At 36.2% G+C, this 14,890-nt stretch overlaps 2 protein-coding genes across 37 annotated transcripts in view; one reads left to right on the top strand and one right to left on the bottom strand.

The window, feature by feature from the left end:
- LOC124137783 (rap1 GTPase-GDP dissociation stimulator 1-like) overlaps positions 1 to 1,019 on the bottom strand; it is a 108,587-nt gene extending 107,568 nt beyond the window's left edge. For both annotated transcript variants that reach the window (XM_048400959.1, XM_048400960.1), the window contains exon 1: positions 663 to 1,019. In XM_048400959.1, coding sequence (XP_048256916.1) covers positions 663 to 666 — 4 coding nt within the window. In that variant the 5' untranslated portion in view covers positions 667 to 1,019. The remainder of the gene's footprint in view (positions 1 to 662) is intronic.
- A 208-nt stretch (positions 1,020 to 1,227) lies between these two features.
- Positions 1,228 to 14,890, top strand: part of LOC124137577 (sorbin and SH3 domain-containing protein 1-like) — a 182,325-nt gene continuing 168,662 nt past the window's right edge. For 33 of the 35 annotated variants that reach the window (XM_048400956.1, XM_048400951.1, XM_048400949.1 and 30 more), the window contains exon 1: positions 1,228 to 1,375. In XM_048400956.1, coding sequence (XP_048256913.1) covers positions 1,280 to 1,375 — 96 coding nt within the window. In that variant the 5' untranslated portion in view covers positions 1,228 to 1,279. The remainder of the gene's footprint in view (positions 1,376 to 14,890) is intronic. The other 2 variants (XM_048400958.1, XM_048400957.1) reach the window with 1 other exon arrangement.

Genomic DNA, 14,890 nt, shown 5'->3' with positions numbered 1-14,890 from the left:
AAACAATTCCCAATCAGATATTTGCTACCCAACTCTTGAGACCTACAGCGGGTACCTGGTAGGGTTGGGTACCTTTTTTTGATAATTTGATACACCAAACTATCTTAAAGTATTCAATAGCCTCTATCATAAGTGTGGTATCTACAATTAATTTAATCATCGGCCTCAAAATTTCGACGCACCCTAGCCCTGGCTGGTCATAAAGTTACAAAAGTAACATCTAACACATCTTGCAGCGTACAATATAGTGGTGCTGCAAAATCTATAACGCATATCTACCAAATCTATTTGAAATATGGTGATAAAACGGGGATATTTACACACACCAGACCCCAAATCAATACTAATGCAGCAACATCATACCACTTGTTACATCCGATTAATTCATGATTAACTGATTAAGAATCATTAATGATAAATCTTTACGATGCTTTTTTCCCTTTGGGGTTGCTCGTACACGATTTAACTATTTTCTTGTGTTCACTGACACAGCAATGGTAAAAAATGAATGCTTAATCAGCTAAATTACAGTTTGGAAATTGTGACTTGGGGACGTCAGAACTGGACACTGATTGTGTACTTCCTATGAATGGAAAAGCAGCAGGCGGGTTGTTGCTTCTCTTTAGATGTTCATTTGTAAGATATTTCTGAAACGCACTTACCCATTTTTCCGGCAGCTGATTCTCAGTTGTAGGGAGACCGATGTACAAAATATGATAAGTGATATGTTTCACAAGTTGTGACAATATCACGATTTCATGATAATGAACTGTGTGATCATCGGCTCGTGGGCGCTGCCATGACACCGGAAGTAAACGATATGTCACTATTCACGCACTTGCTCATCGCCGCGCCTGCAGTAGGTGATCGTGATTGACAGATGACGATCGGGGTGTAAAGTTGTATTTTCAAGTGAAAACTACCTTCCTGGGGCGAGAAACTACCAGGTTTCAACTGAAAGAGGTATGGTCAAAGATGCACCGTGTGTTTGTTTTGATTCAGCAGTCTACCTCTAAGCAATGAATTCTCCCGTTGGGGTTCGAAAGGAAACGATGTTCTCAAATACGATATAATCAAGTCATTCGAAAATATATATACGATTTTATCTTTGACTTCAGAATGATACAGCCTATAGCATGTAAGTGGTATTTTAGGTTGTTGTCATTTGTACACATGAAAATACAATGTTATTGAATCTCAATACTTTTACAGAAAGTGCCGTTCTCAGTTCTCCCTGCCGAGCCACTTCGGATTACTTCATGGCGGTTTCGGTCAAAACATGAGTACCTTCTCCGTGGCTTTGAAGGGGGGTTCGCCCTGGGGATTTAGAATTCAGGGTGGCAGGGAATTTAACGAGGCATTGAAAATAGCAAAGGTAAGTCCTGTTTCATTTTTATTATAATTTCCCATTCGCAGTTTGATCGAAAAACGAATTGTAAAGTTTTCACCAGTGCGTGCAGTGAAAGCTTGGTGCAACACGACCGGGGGTTTGACTAGCACCTCACATGTGATTCACATCTCTGCTAAATAGGTCTACCTAGGTAACACAGATGCGCAGTACAGGCTCCCTCTCCTAAGATATCTCGACTGTAATTTTTGTAAGCGATGTCAGTGTCTTATAACCAAACCCTTCAGTGATAAAATGTTCAAGTGAAGGCCTAGTTGACAGATCAGAGGGGTGTGTCCACAGGTGTGTCTCAAAGGGAGAGTTTCTCACCATACCACGATCGTTTTTTTAATGTGTTCGAAAAATAGTTTCAGTCACATGATTTCTTTATTTTTCACTCTTATTTGAAATGTGTGATTATTTTTTTACAATATGTGACAAAGAAAAACATTACCGGTGGACATGAATCATCAGCTATGGATGAGTGGCTACATGCCTTTTGAGAATATGAAGTGTGTGCAAGTATGTTCACGGATCCTTTTTTATCATGCACTCCTCTGTGAAAACCCTATTGTGTTATGAAAGACGGTATTTCCCCCACATGAGCTTGATATTCAGGTTTTGTGCAGTTTGGTTGTTATAAATAAAACCTGTGGCAGTTTATTTTTGAACTTATCGTTTTCCAGAATTTTGTACCAGTCAATATAAACTTGATGTGAAAACAATTACTGTTTCATTGTTAAATAAAAACTCAAAAGAAATCATGGTCTAATGGGAAGAATGTGGATGAGATTAAATAAATTACTAAATGACAGGTGTCACTTTTGATTGATTGGTCATCATATGTAATGAGATGTTTTGAGATAGTTAGCTTCAATAATTATCTACACTGGTCATAATATGTGATCTAGATGAATGTGTACTTTTCAAATACATGTACCACAAAAATAATTTGTTGTGGAAGCATGTCATTTAAAAAGAAATCTGACTCATTCATTCCCAATACAGAAAAACTGAAAAAATATCAACAGATATGTTAATTGACTCATAGCTTACATAAACCTGGATGCATTCTGGAAACTCAGGTGAGGATAACTATTTATGACTACCTACAAGGTGACATAACAGGATTGAGCCTATTGCCACTTGTTGCATCACCATGCACCTGAAGTGTGCCTAGCAAGGTATTATGATTTAGTGAAATAGCTTACAGCTACTTTCTGTATATAACAGAATGACAGGTCATTGATAGCCAATTAAATCATACTGAGATCTGATTTATATCATTGTGTCCTGCTCACACACCACTCACACCCAATCTACTTGCTAATATGTTTTCTTTGTTATTTAGTTGTTAATTGATGGCACAATAGACCTAATTGCCCTGATTAATGGATGGCAATGGTGTTTGTGATACAAATTCAGACGAAAGTGTGTCGCAATTAATTTACTGTCAATGCTGTGTGGTCAGGGATGCATGAAATAGATAAATTCTATGAAAATACAAATTTACATTCCAATATTTTAATGCTGTATTTGTTAATGGATACAGTATGCTTTTTGTTAGCTATGTCAGCAATGCTTCTGTAAGACTTTCTACTGTGTAGTATAGTACATTAAATTGGTTTTAGCTGTTATCTGAGTGAAGTAGTTATTTCAGTAGCAGGAAATTTTAAGTTTCACTCAAGTCAGTTTTTGTTGGATTTTAAGAACATTGAAGTTATAATCACTGATGACAAAAAAGTTTGATTTTTATCGTTTGAGACTAGTTTTTCATGTTGATAAATTAATATTGCTTTGGATACCCTATTTACCCAATTGCAATGTGACTGCTTACTAATCCTCTATTATAACTGTGGAATATCTCCTTTTACTTAAATAATAGCCTCAAACCAGTCTTTATTATAATAGATAGCAATATTAACAAATCAGCAAAATTATTAAAAAACGACATTTTAACAAATTTAGTGTAATAAATTACTTCATGTGAACGTCATAGTGCCACAAAAAACTAATTATTGCAAAACTCATTTACCATATGAATCTTCTCATCTTGTTTGTTTGATAAGTGGTGCACATTTCATCGGCTCATGAGGCGTTGATAGTGTTAATAGTTTAATATCCTGTTGCCATTTTCCTTATGATGGAAATTTTGTTTTTGTTGAGTTTGACAAAGCAGTCTTTGTCTTTCTCATGTCTGCAGTGTCAGTTTAACATGTTTAATGGACATGTGGAGTACGTCCCTTACAATACACTGCTGCACGCTTTGCAGCTATCTGAACAACATGGAGTATCAGTAGTTGTCTTGTTAGATAACATGATTACACCATAATGTCCCTGAACATGGTATTTTCATAACACGGATTTCCTTGGGATCCAAGGAAGTTGCAAATTGGGAAACATAGTTACTTTGTTCAAAATTGCAAAAACAAAAAAATAAGTTCTTGTCTTCCTATTTCAGAGGTATGTTAACAATTGATACATTTTAGCACTATATTCAATACAATAATGCTAAATGTTTAATTTCAGTTTGGGAATTTTCACGGACAATTGCTACAGATATTTGACGCCGAATATCGGCGATAAATATCACCATAAATCCTTGCAGGATTACTGCTGCCCCCAATGGCAATATTGGTCCTGTAGTCTTTTATAACTCAGTGTCATTAACATGTAAGTTACAAGTTAACCAAAATACTAAGGAAATAAAATTATCTAAGGCGCAGCAATACACTGTGCACCTGCGACATGCGGACATGCTGTGACATAACTATAATACTGAAGTGGCATTAAAACCAACTCACTCACTCACTCACTCACTCACTCACTCACTCACTCACTCACTCACTCACTCACTCACTCACTCACTCACCCTATTAATTTGGTTTGATGACATGAGTGAGTGCATGTCACAGTCAGTAATATCCAGCTATTTCACCAGCATGTCCTTTATAAAAATAGCTTTAGCTATATTTATATTTTATTGTTCACTGAATATCATATTCCATAATGCTTGCAGGTGTTTGTTTTGGAAGATTAAATAATGATTTCAACAAATAGTCACCAAACATTCTTGAGGAAATGTTTCATATGTTCATGAATATTTATGAATTGTCTTGTTTACACATGAAAGTTTTTTGTCTGCAGCATATGCTGGTAGATTTAATATTCAAGTTGAAAGGTATAAAATGTTACGGTGACCCTGTTTTAGCTTTGGTTGGAATTAATTTCTTCCCAATCACAAGAAGCATACCGAATACATGTATGGTATGAATGCATGTGACAGGTGATATGGATTGCTCATATCCTATTAATTTCATATGTAATAGTGTGTAGTGAGGTGGAAAATCCCTGGAAGATAAGATTAACTAGTCTATAATATAAGACACCATGTCAGTTCAACATTAGTATTACAACCTCAGATTGCAGTGTTCCGTTACATGTTCAGTGTGTTTACTGAACCTTTTAATGACCTAAAATAGGCAATAGAGGGAATGATTTGACAGTATCAAGGAGGGTTCTGTTACCCTTAACTTTTCAATGGTGGTCTGTGTCAGTTCGACATGACACACATCGATCGCAAACAATTAAGCTGGTAATTGGTAACAAATGTCAAATTAAGATGCTGTATGTCTTATTGAAACAGGTTTAGGAGTTTACTGATTTATATGATTATGATTACATATGCTTTTATTCATAAATGCTTTTATGCTGTGTATAGGTTAAGGAAGAGAGTTTATGGATGTCAACTTCTTTATTATGAGGAACACAACTTTTTGGAGTATATGCTTACTCCTTCATCAGGTGATATTATGAAATATAAAAAGGAGCTAAGAGACACTCTTCATTTTTGTGACACTGCAGTAATCTAGACTTGCCAAATATAAAGACTTGCATGGGCTGTATTAAATTTAATTGTGCCAGGATCTGTATGGCAGACTAGCACCATGATAATGGATAGACTCTACTTAGTGTTTGATTTTGCAAATCCAACTTATGATAGTTTCTGTGCCATAAAGCTAGTTAAGTAATGTGTTTAAAACATGTTACTGAATTGTTACTTCAATTTTTGACATTACTGAAAATACTGCATTAAAAGATCTGTGTAGAGAAAGTGTGTTCATTATTGTTTATCTTAATCCATAATTACATTTTCTCCATTACTGAAGTCCACTTTATGTATTACTATCAGAACTCTTCCAAAGTGTTTTTTGTTTTGACATTCGGCCCAGTGCTATGGTGCCATATGTTAGCTTACCATTCTGCCATGCCTGCAACCTCTAACCTGGTCTATGAATTCCATTGTCTCCTGTTACCCTTCTTCTCCCAGCTTCCCATCTCCATGGTAACCTGACACCCCTGATGGCTCAGTCACCATAGCCTTGTTTGAAGATGACTTATACACATCTATAACATATCTGTTTTTGTGATGATCCCAAGGGTTGAAGCTTCTTGTCAGATCCTCGACGAAATCCTGCTCTGTATTTGGACAGAGGCAGGATGGGGCATCTCAACCCCTACCTACCACCCTTGACTAACATCTAGTCTCTGAAATGAACATATCGTACAGAAAAAAACAGTTGTTCAATTATCTTAATAAAAATATAATAAAAAGGAGCCCAGAGACTCTCTTCATTTTCGGATACTGCAGTAATCTAGACTTGATAAACATTATAGACATGCATGGGCTGTATTTCATATATTTGTATCTGTAAGACAGACTACCCCTACCCAAAAATGGATTAGTTTCATATATACATAAATGATTTGCCGACCATGTACATTTTGAGGTTTACACATAGATACCATCGATATATCATGTATATCAGTCTGATTTTCGGTTCAGTTTTGTTACGAGAGACGAAAAGGACCGAGGCAGATATTCGAGAAATAGCAACAGATCTAATCCATGCAATCAGCATGGATGAAATAGTCTGATAGTCTTCAAACATTTGCTGCCATTCATCAGGCACTGTCCAGTGATGTTTTTGATCAGATAATGAAGATGGCTGGCTGATCGCTTCCCTTCCTTCCAGCCTGGCAGACAGAGATTCAAGAACTTCCTGAAAGTCAATACCTCCTCTGTTGCCGCTTGAAACCCTCACCTTTGACCTGGTCGTTGTAGGCGCCATTTGCTAACTGCTGACATCTCCAGGCTGATGTTAGTTGTACATAGTGATTCGGGGGTGGGTTATCAGAAGATAAATTTATTAGGATGCTTCTTTGTAAAAGACTTTTCAATTACAATTTTTTAATTGTTTATGGTGATTATCATTGTGCAAATGGTAAATGGTAAGCTGTGATACACTGATTTCTATCATTGCTTCATGATTATGGCCTTATGGGGATTCTGGGTAAGCGTGCCCCCAGCAACCTATGCTTCTCATGATGCGACTTAATGGATCGGGTGGTCAGGTTCGGTGACTGGGTTGAGAGCTTGTCATTGTACCCTGGTGGGGTGGATCATTGCTCATTGTCTTTACATAGTATTTACGACCGGCCGTACGTCCCACCTGTTTGTTGCAGCGATATCTCAAGAACTAAACACTGGATTGTCTTCATATTTGGAACTATGGTGTATATACCGCAGACACCAGTCGGTTTTGGTGACCTTGACCCCATTTTCAAGGTCACAGCAGGCAAATCTTGACAGACATGTCTCTATATGAGCAGCCATGAGCCAATTTTATTTGCAGGAATTTGGGTAATTATTTTTAATGGTAAGACAAATAGTTCCATGGAGGTATCTAACACAGAAAATAATATTATTCAAAAGGAATAAAATATTTGGAAAAAAAACACATATCGCATAAGGCGGTGGGGGACATTTCGTCACTTTGTGACAAATACTTGTTCCATCAATCACCAGCTTGTCTGGCCCAGACTGAATTTTTTACAAGCTGCTGTCATATAACTGTAATATTGCAGGGTGTGACATAAAACATCAAACAAATTATTATTATTATTATTGTTGTTGCACTATTGTTATTGTCATATCTCCCAAGTGAAGTAGCTGTTGACATTCCCTCTTTAATTGCAGGACAGGAGGCAGACTCTGGAATGAGTCTAATTTGTTTTAGCCACTAAAAAAGATTTGTTTGACAGATTTGTAAATACAATTCTTGCTTGTGGGGCTGGAGTTAAGCCTTTTGACAGAATTATAACAATTCATCTTGCAGATGATCATTCACAATATTTAGGATAAGGGAAAACATGCCAAAAAAAGAAGAAGGAACTCTGGGTCTGTTTATTATGACCTGATGATTGGTTTGTCCATAAAGCCATGGTGTATATTTTCTTTGTTGATTTGTAGAGACAGGTGCGACTCTTACAGGTTGAAAAGAAATGTATCAATAAAACTATTTTTGGTTTTTGACACAGCCCCTTACTTTGTTTATTTCAATCTTTGAAGTAAATCATTATTTCAAATCAGTTAGATATTTTGAAGCTTCATAAATATTTTTGCAACCTCTCATGTTATAGTAGTGACATACTGGTTATTGGCCTGACAGGGGGCTATCCTAGGCCTGATCTACTTTCTACCTGCTCAAGTGAAATTGATGACTTGTTGACTCGGTTAAGTACTCTGAGGTTGAGTCTATTTCATGATATGGACGTCGTTAATATCAGCTATATTTCTGAAGTCTTTGCCATGTCGGTGGTAAAGGCACTTAAACAATTTACAAAATGTTGATGGGAAGTGGTATGCTCTCATTGAACATATTGTATGGGAATGCATACTTCTTGTTCACTAAATACAGTTGTCTTATTTAGGTCGTATCGTCAATCCATTTTTAGATTTTAGACCAGGTAACTCCGCCTCACCTAAATTTATTGTCCCCAAGTACCTACAAAGTAAATTGAAGTGTATTCCTACTTTTTTTACATGGTGAAATACACCACATGCCTTGTCCTACCAAACCTTTATTCTCCGGGGTAGAATAGGTCTTCAGCAACCCATGCTTGACATAAAAGGCGACAATATTGTCGTAAGAGGCGACTAACGGGATCGGGTGGTCAGGCTCGCTGACTTGGTTGATGCATGTATATATTCCAATTGTGTGGATCAATGCTCATGATGTCAATCACTGGATTGTGTGGTCCAGACTTGATTATTTACAGACCGCCGTCATATAGCTGGAATATTGCTGAGTGTGGCGTTAAACAACAAACAAACAAACAAACAAACAAAATCATGTCAATCACATCTGTTGCTTATTAAGTTCATGTCCGTAGATCCCTTGAACACTTGGTTAACATATGATAAAAAGTAAAAGGCCTCCTTCTTCATATGTTTAAAACATTTGGATGCAAGTGTAATAATAGTTTTATTGTGGTCATAGATACAGAAAAGCTGTCCTTGTTATGTATCTCCTGACATTGTATGTCCTTTGATTGCATGTCCTTGCAGATACCTGTTTCAATGTTATCTCTAAAACACGGATCATTACTCCTTGCTCTCCTTGTGAGAGTTATTAGCCAAAATAGAAGCTGTTTGTGAATGTACAGTAAACTACATTTGTAACAAACTGACCGATATAACAAACTTATTTTTTAGTCCTGACCAGTTGTTGTATATATGCTTATAGCGAACTTATATGCTTCTAGCGGTTATTACGAACTAAAAATTAGTGGTCCCTAAGGGCCTTCAAGTTTGTTATATTAGACTTTAGTTTAAAATTGTTTCAAACATTCATTGGTGATGAATTTCCTTCATTTTGAACATTTCCTTCTTAAATTAACAATAAAAGCTTCAAATGATGATTATCATAATTATGCATTTTATGATTTATTGCTTCTGGCCTTGGATTGTACATTGAGTTACACTGAAGAATGAGAGCCGCTCACAACATAATTGGTGTTACATTGTATATTACATTCTTGTCACTGGTGTTCACACAATCCTTCTATCACCTTATTGTCAATGGAAATGTGTTTCTTCTCACCTTTTCCATCAGTGAAAGTTGACATACCTGTTTTTGTGACCTATTTGGGGCAAGTTTGACAGGTACCCTGTGACCAAGCATCATTGCTGTGTGAAATACCCACTTGTAACAACCTGCGCCGTGTTTTAAGCAGTCTCAAAAAAGATCCCTCCTTTTCCGAAAAAATGAGGAAATACCTTGTGAAGTTGGCATGGCTCCAGGTGATGGGTAGTTTGTTGAAGACAGAGGGCAGATGGCCTAATGATGTTTTGAAAAATTCCAAGTCTTCAGTCATTGCGAACATGGGATGTTTCCACGGCTACACAGAGAATTGGAAATAGATTTGTGGTGTTTGTTTCTGGTAAATGGATCTTTGTAACAAGTGTTTCTGAAGAACTGTTTTGTTTGTTTGTATATTTTGCAGAAAAGTTCTGATTTTTTGGAGAATAAATGTTAATGATATGTAAGATGAAGGGATTTGATAAGTGGGAAATGGTATCTGAGTTTGGGGAAATATTTTTTGAATATTTATGCATCCTATTTGAACCATTGTATTTATTATTTTAATGATATTTAATTAGTGTTTAGGCATTTTAAATGATACAGTGTGTAGGAAGTTCTCTTTGGTATATGGAATAAAAGTTGTTTCACATTTATCAGAGTTTCTGTGTTAAAAATTTCATTAGCTTTCTCTCAAGGTAAAACTGTGCTGACATATTTGCAATGATCAGAAACATAACATTGCTGAATAATGTCCTAATAATGCTCATTTTGTGAATCTTGATAATGAAGGATTTTTCAACAAATGCATGTGAAGAAGATCCAAGCTCTTTTTGTCTTTAAAGTTGAATGAAAAGAACTTTGTATTAGCATACAAATAGTTTTAGTATTAGTACCTAAGCTTCACATCAACATTAACATGATGCCGTGGGCCAAACATGTTTCAGCATTACTCTTCCATATGACTTCACAAATATAGAAATTCATGGATACATAGAAATTATCCTCTTTTTTTGCTTGGCTAATTTTGTTTGTGTATATAATTAATCCCTTAAGTGCTGTTTATCTTTCCTAATGATGGAATAATCGCTTTCTATTCAGAACTGTTTTACTAGTATTTTGCAAATAGCCATAGGCTGGACTTAGGCTAAGCAGCAAGCAAATGTCTGAACGTGAGGTGAAACAGTCGTCTGCTTCACCAAACCTAGGGAGCAGTCATTGTTTAGGAATGTATGAAAAAGCTTTACAGTTTTGGCCAGCATTCAAGTTTAGTCATACATATGATGACTGAATGTATTTAATCATTTCTTTTTATGATCAGATACATGTATAATGTGAAAAATGTTGGTAATATTGCAAAATTTGGTACTGTTGTGAAATAAATGAGAGAAATACAAACATTGATGAATGATATTTTGTGTGGAATATTTGTCACAGTTTACTTTCTTCCGGCATCTGCTTCATTTGTTTACTTGTTGCAGTTGGTTGTGAACAGAAACAGAAAATTTCACACACACAGATTATAAAAATAATAACATGATTTAGAATTTCAGGAATGCTGTTGGATATTTGATTTTTCTTCATTGTAATATTTGCTATATTTACTTTTGTATATTACAGGAAACTATCAAGGTTGTTGAGTTTATTAATTACAACATTGGCCTAAATAATTATCATAACATGAAAGTTCTGTGAATATTATTAAACAGATTATATCAATGTACTAATTTATCATCTCTTACGTATACAAACTATCGACATCTTCCTAGTATATGATTTTACTGTTGATATTCTTACTTCTTTCTATTAAATACTAAAATCATTCCTTTTGAACAAATGCTTTTGTGGCACTTGGATATGATTTATTTGAGTGTTTGACTATGATATGTAATGGTGAATGTGGTGTCATCTGGATTGGACTTCCTGCTGTAAACAGCCTGCTAGAGATGGAGTACATTGTACCAAAACTCACCTGGTTGTGTTTCCATACCTTGGAAGGTGTTACTTATTGTTGTCAAATTGCCCAGTCAGTTTCTAAATGTGTATTTACTTCTTGTGTGTACTCAGTGCTTGGACCCGAGTCTGTGAGAGTCATAATTCCCAAAGGTTGTAGTGATCCGCTCATGAAAGCAGAATTCCTTCTCGCCAGCCTGTTTGTCGTACAAGGTGACTTATTGGATTGGGTGGTCAAGTTAGATGACTTGTAGGTCATTGGTTCATTGCTTGTAATATCAACCACTGGTTTGTCTGGTAAAGACATGATTGTCTATTGCAGGAATATTGTTGAGTGTGCTTCAAATGCCAAACATACAAACAGATATTATTTATCACTGGGATCGGATTGTGTGCATATATTACTGACTGCATACGTGGTTCCAACTCTTCTTCACATAGCTGGAGTGAACCAGCATGACCAACCCAAAGGCTATCTTTATCATGAGACAGACTTAAAAATACTGAGCAAGTGTTCAGTTCTTCCCTTGCTTCATGGTTAATTATCCAATTGCAATCTTGTGCAATTTTCAGTACTCTTGTAAACTGAATTCTGAGAGAGATACTGTTTTTTTAAGTGTCACATATGATGGATCATCGTTTTGACATAAAAAATTCCCCCTGTAGTGGTGGTATAGGTATATAATTCTGGCTCCAGTGGGGTTGCGGCAGAACCATCATTACCTATACTACTGAGAACATTGTAAAACCCACATGACCCATGTTCATTCTAATGCAATATTCTCTATCAATATCCTCCTTAATGGCAGTGTGACATCAGTGGTAGACTGATTACCAGTACTGATAATTTGAGAGTCTTTGATAGATGTAGATCTACTAGAACGATTATCTTTAGCAATTTTGCCTGTTAATTTGAATAAATGGTAGAAAAATGCGCCAATAATTTTGAGACTATGCATATCACCTGTCGCCTGCATTAAGTAAATCTTAACTGGTCTATCATCAAGTGCGATTGGTGAGAGAACAATTACTTTTCACTGTCACATATGATTATTTTTAACAGAAATATGCCAGTACTATAATCTAAATCATGAAGCGTTTGTGTAGATGATATGACTAAGATCCTGACATGACAATGATGACATTTAGCTGTGGGTATAGTTTAGGAACAGTAGTCAAGTGGCTGCCTGGTAAAGGGAGACTAAAGCTGAAGGCTATTTATGTTCTCAATACCTCCACTATGTTCAGTAATTGCCGATGTCGGATGCAAGATCATGCACAGGGACCACAAGGTCCCTGCCTTTACACGCCGAACATGACCCCTCTTTCACAAACTGGCGTCTTACCTGTCCTCATTCAAACACGTCCCCCATAACAAACAATAGGCCGCTGACATGATAGCACCAACTGGGCAAGGTTGCTGTTTTTTCACATCCCTTGTCTAACTCGATCCACAGTCGCTTGTTTCACTTATTGCTACTTGACATGGGAGATTATGTTCTCAAACATCTTCCAGTATGCAGAGCTTGGTGGGGAAATTTGTATTGTGTCTTCCATTTTTGTCAATTGTTTCGAAAGACGTGGTTTGTTTGAATTTTGCAGCTCTTCTGTTTAAACTTGTGGGAAGTATGCTGACTAATGGTTTGTTTCAATTTAATTTTGTGACATTTTCGGCAGTGTTAATTTAATTGGGAAACAATTTGGGGAACAGAATCTCCAGCAGCGCAATTAGTGAATGAACTGGTACTTGTTGGGAGAGAAGGATTATGTGAACAGGTTATCCGGGAGTCTTTGTATGTATTGATGAATATCAACAGCGGAAGGGTCTAACTTACATTTTTTATTGAGCATTGGTTAACAGAATTAAATAATTTATCTTTTATGAATGGTCCAGGTTTGTATGAATAAGTTTTTTTTAATAATTTGTGGCAGTATCTAAGGTATTGTCTTAATGGTCACTTGACTAATTCAAAAGGCTATGTGTTTTTAGGAAATACCTTTTGGGGTTTACCGTATTCGACGTAATAAGCGCCCCGCTCTAATAAGCGCCCACGGCGATATTTGCTAATATACTGGCTAGTGAACAATCCCAATTAGCACCCCTTCGGATTGATCAATGTACACAAGACTTATCTATTCGCGCATAATACGCACTTGTGTGTCATATGCAACCTTAATTATAGGCAATTAAATTCTGGAAAAATATATATGTCATATATAAACATTTCAGGCTGTCAGCATAAACCACGAAATTTGTTTTTCAACCCTGTCTACCAAAATAATATTCTAATAAGAGCCTCATGTTTCTAATTTTGAGAGCGCCCTGGGCGCTTATTGTGTCGAATACGGTAATTTCTCAAACTGACAGTTTCTCCTGCATGAGAAGGTTGATATAGCTTGTTGTTACAGTGTTGCTGTCCATGTATTGAATTGTCTCTGCAGAATCGGATGACTGGATGTCACCATGGAAATTGATTTCAAGTTATGACTTTGTGCAGCTGTAATAATACAATATTAATTTTAGTATTATAACCAAGTAAAATCAATATCCACATTCTCAAACCACCAGTCTCCTGAAACCTTTGAAAAGATTTGTTTTCCTGGATTGACAGTATGTAAACCTGTGTCTGTCTCTCTGTGTGTCTTATTGGACGCACAACAATGCTTAAGACCCAGTGAAAAGTACAGAAAGAATGACTGCAATCTACTATTTGTTCTTTGTATGTCTTAGTATTTGTAACAAACACTTCTTTTCATTGTTCATTACTTTTTCATAGTTGTATGCTAAGATAGTAGCTTCACTTCTTTAAATGATAGTTGTTGTTTTTTATTCTAAACAGTAGCTGGTTCTAAAAATGCTGGTCTTACAGAACTAACAAGACATCCTAATATGGCGAGACCTTGATGTGTTGATAGAAGAAATGAGAATAATAACTTAATTATTTGCAGATTCCAGCAACACAGATAAAATGATAATGAAGTAAGATATGTCTAAAATATTTGGTCTGTTAACATATTGATTTAATTTTGAAGAGTGTTGATTTGATTAAATTTAAAAATTAATCACTCAGGATATTGCCTGGTTAATTACAGCGGCTACATGTTTTTTGATTGGAGTGGAGGAATAGGGGAAAACTCTCTAAACCATCTTTAACCAATTTGCAGATTGTGTAACAATCAACAAAATCTATCGTCCATTTTGACATGCGTTATTTTGACATCTGTTTATTGTTTATACCATTAAAGCCGAAAGACTAAGAATGATTATCAGCAGTCTTTCTTGAACCTTCACATACTTATAACAAAACTGAAGGATGTACAAATCAGACCATTGTTGAATGTTTGAAATACGAATAGAGAGGTGGTGGAGCTAAGCATAGTGGTTGAGGCAGAAACTTGTCATGATGAAGGCCTGGGGCAGTTCCCACATGGGTACAAGGTGTGACTGCCCTGATTGCTTCAAGTGGTGTTAACAGACACACTCACTATATGCAGACAGTGGGGTAGCCTAGCAGTTAAAGTATTTGCTTGGCACAAGACCTGGGTTTGAATCCCTATGTTGATGACCCATGTGAGCAACCCTTTGGTGGTCCCCATTGCTATAATACTGACATTATTTGAATTG

Source organism: Haliotis rufescens, unplaced genomic scaffold (assembly GCF_023055435.1).
Source record: "Haliotis rufescens isolate VD_foot unplaced genomic scaffold, xgHalRufe1.0.p SCAF_20, whole genome shotgun sequence".
Taxonomy (NCBI): Eukaryota; Metazoa; Mollusca; class Gastropoda; order Lepetellida; family Haliotidae; genus Haliotis; species Haliotis rufescens.
Note: the sequence above shows the minus strand (reverse complement) of the source record. Positions and strands in the feature narration are given on the sequence as shown.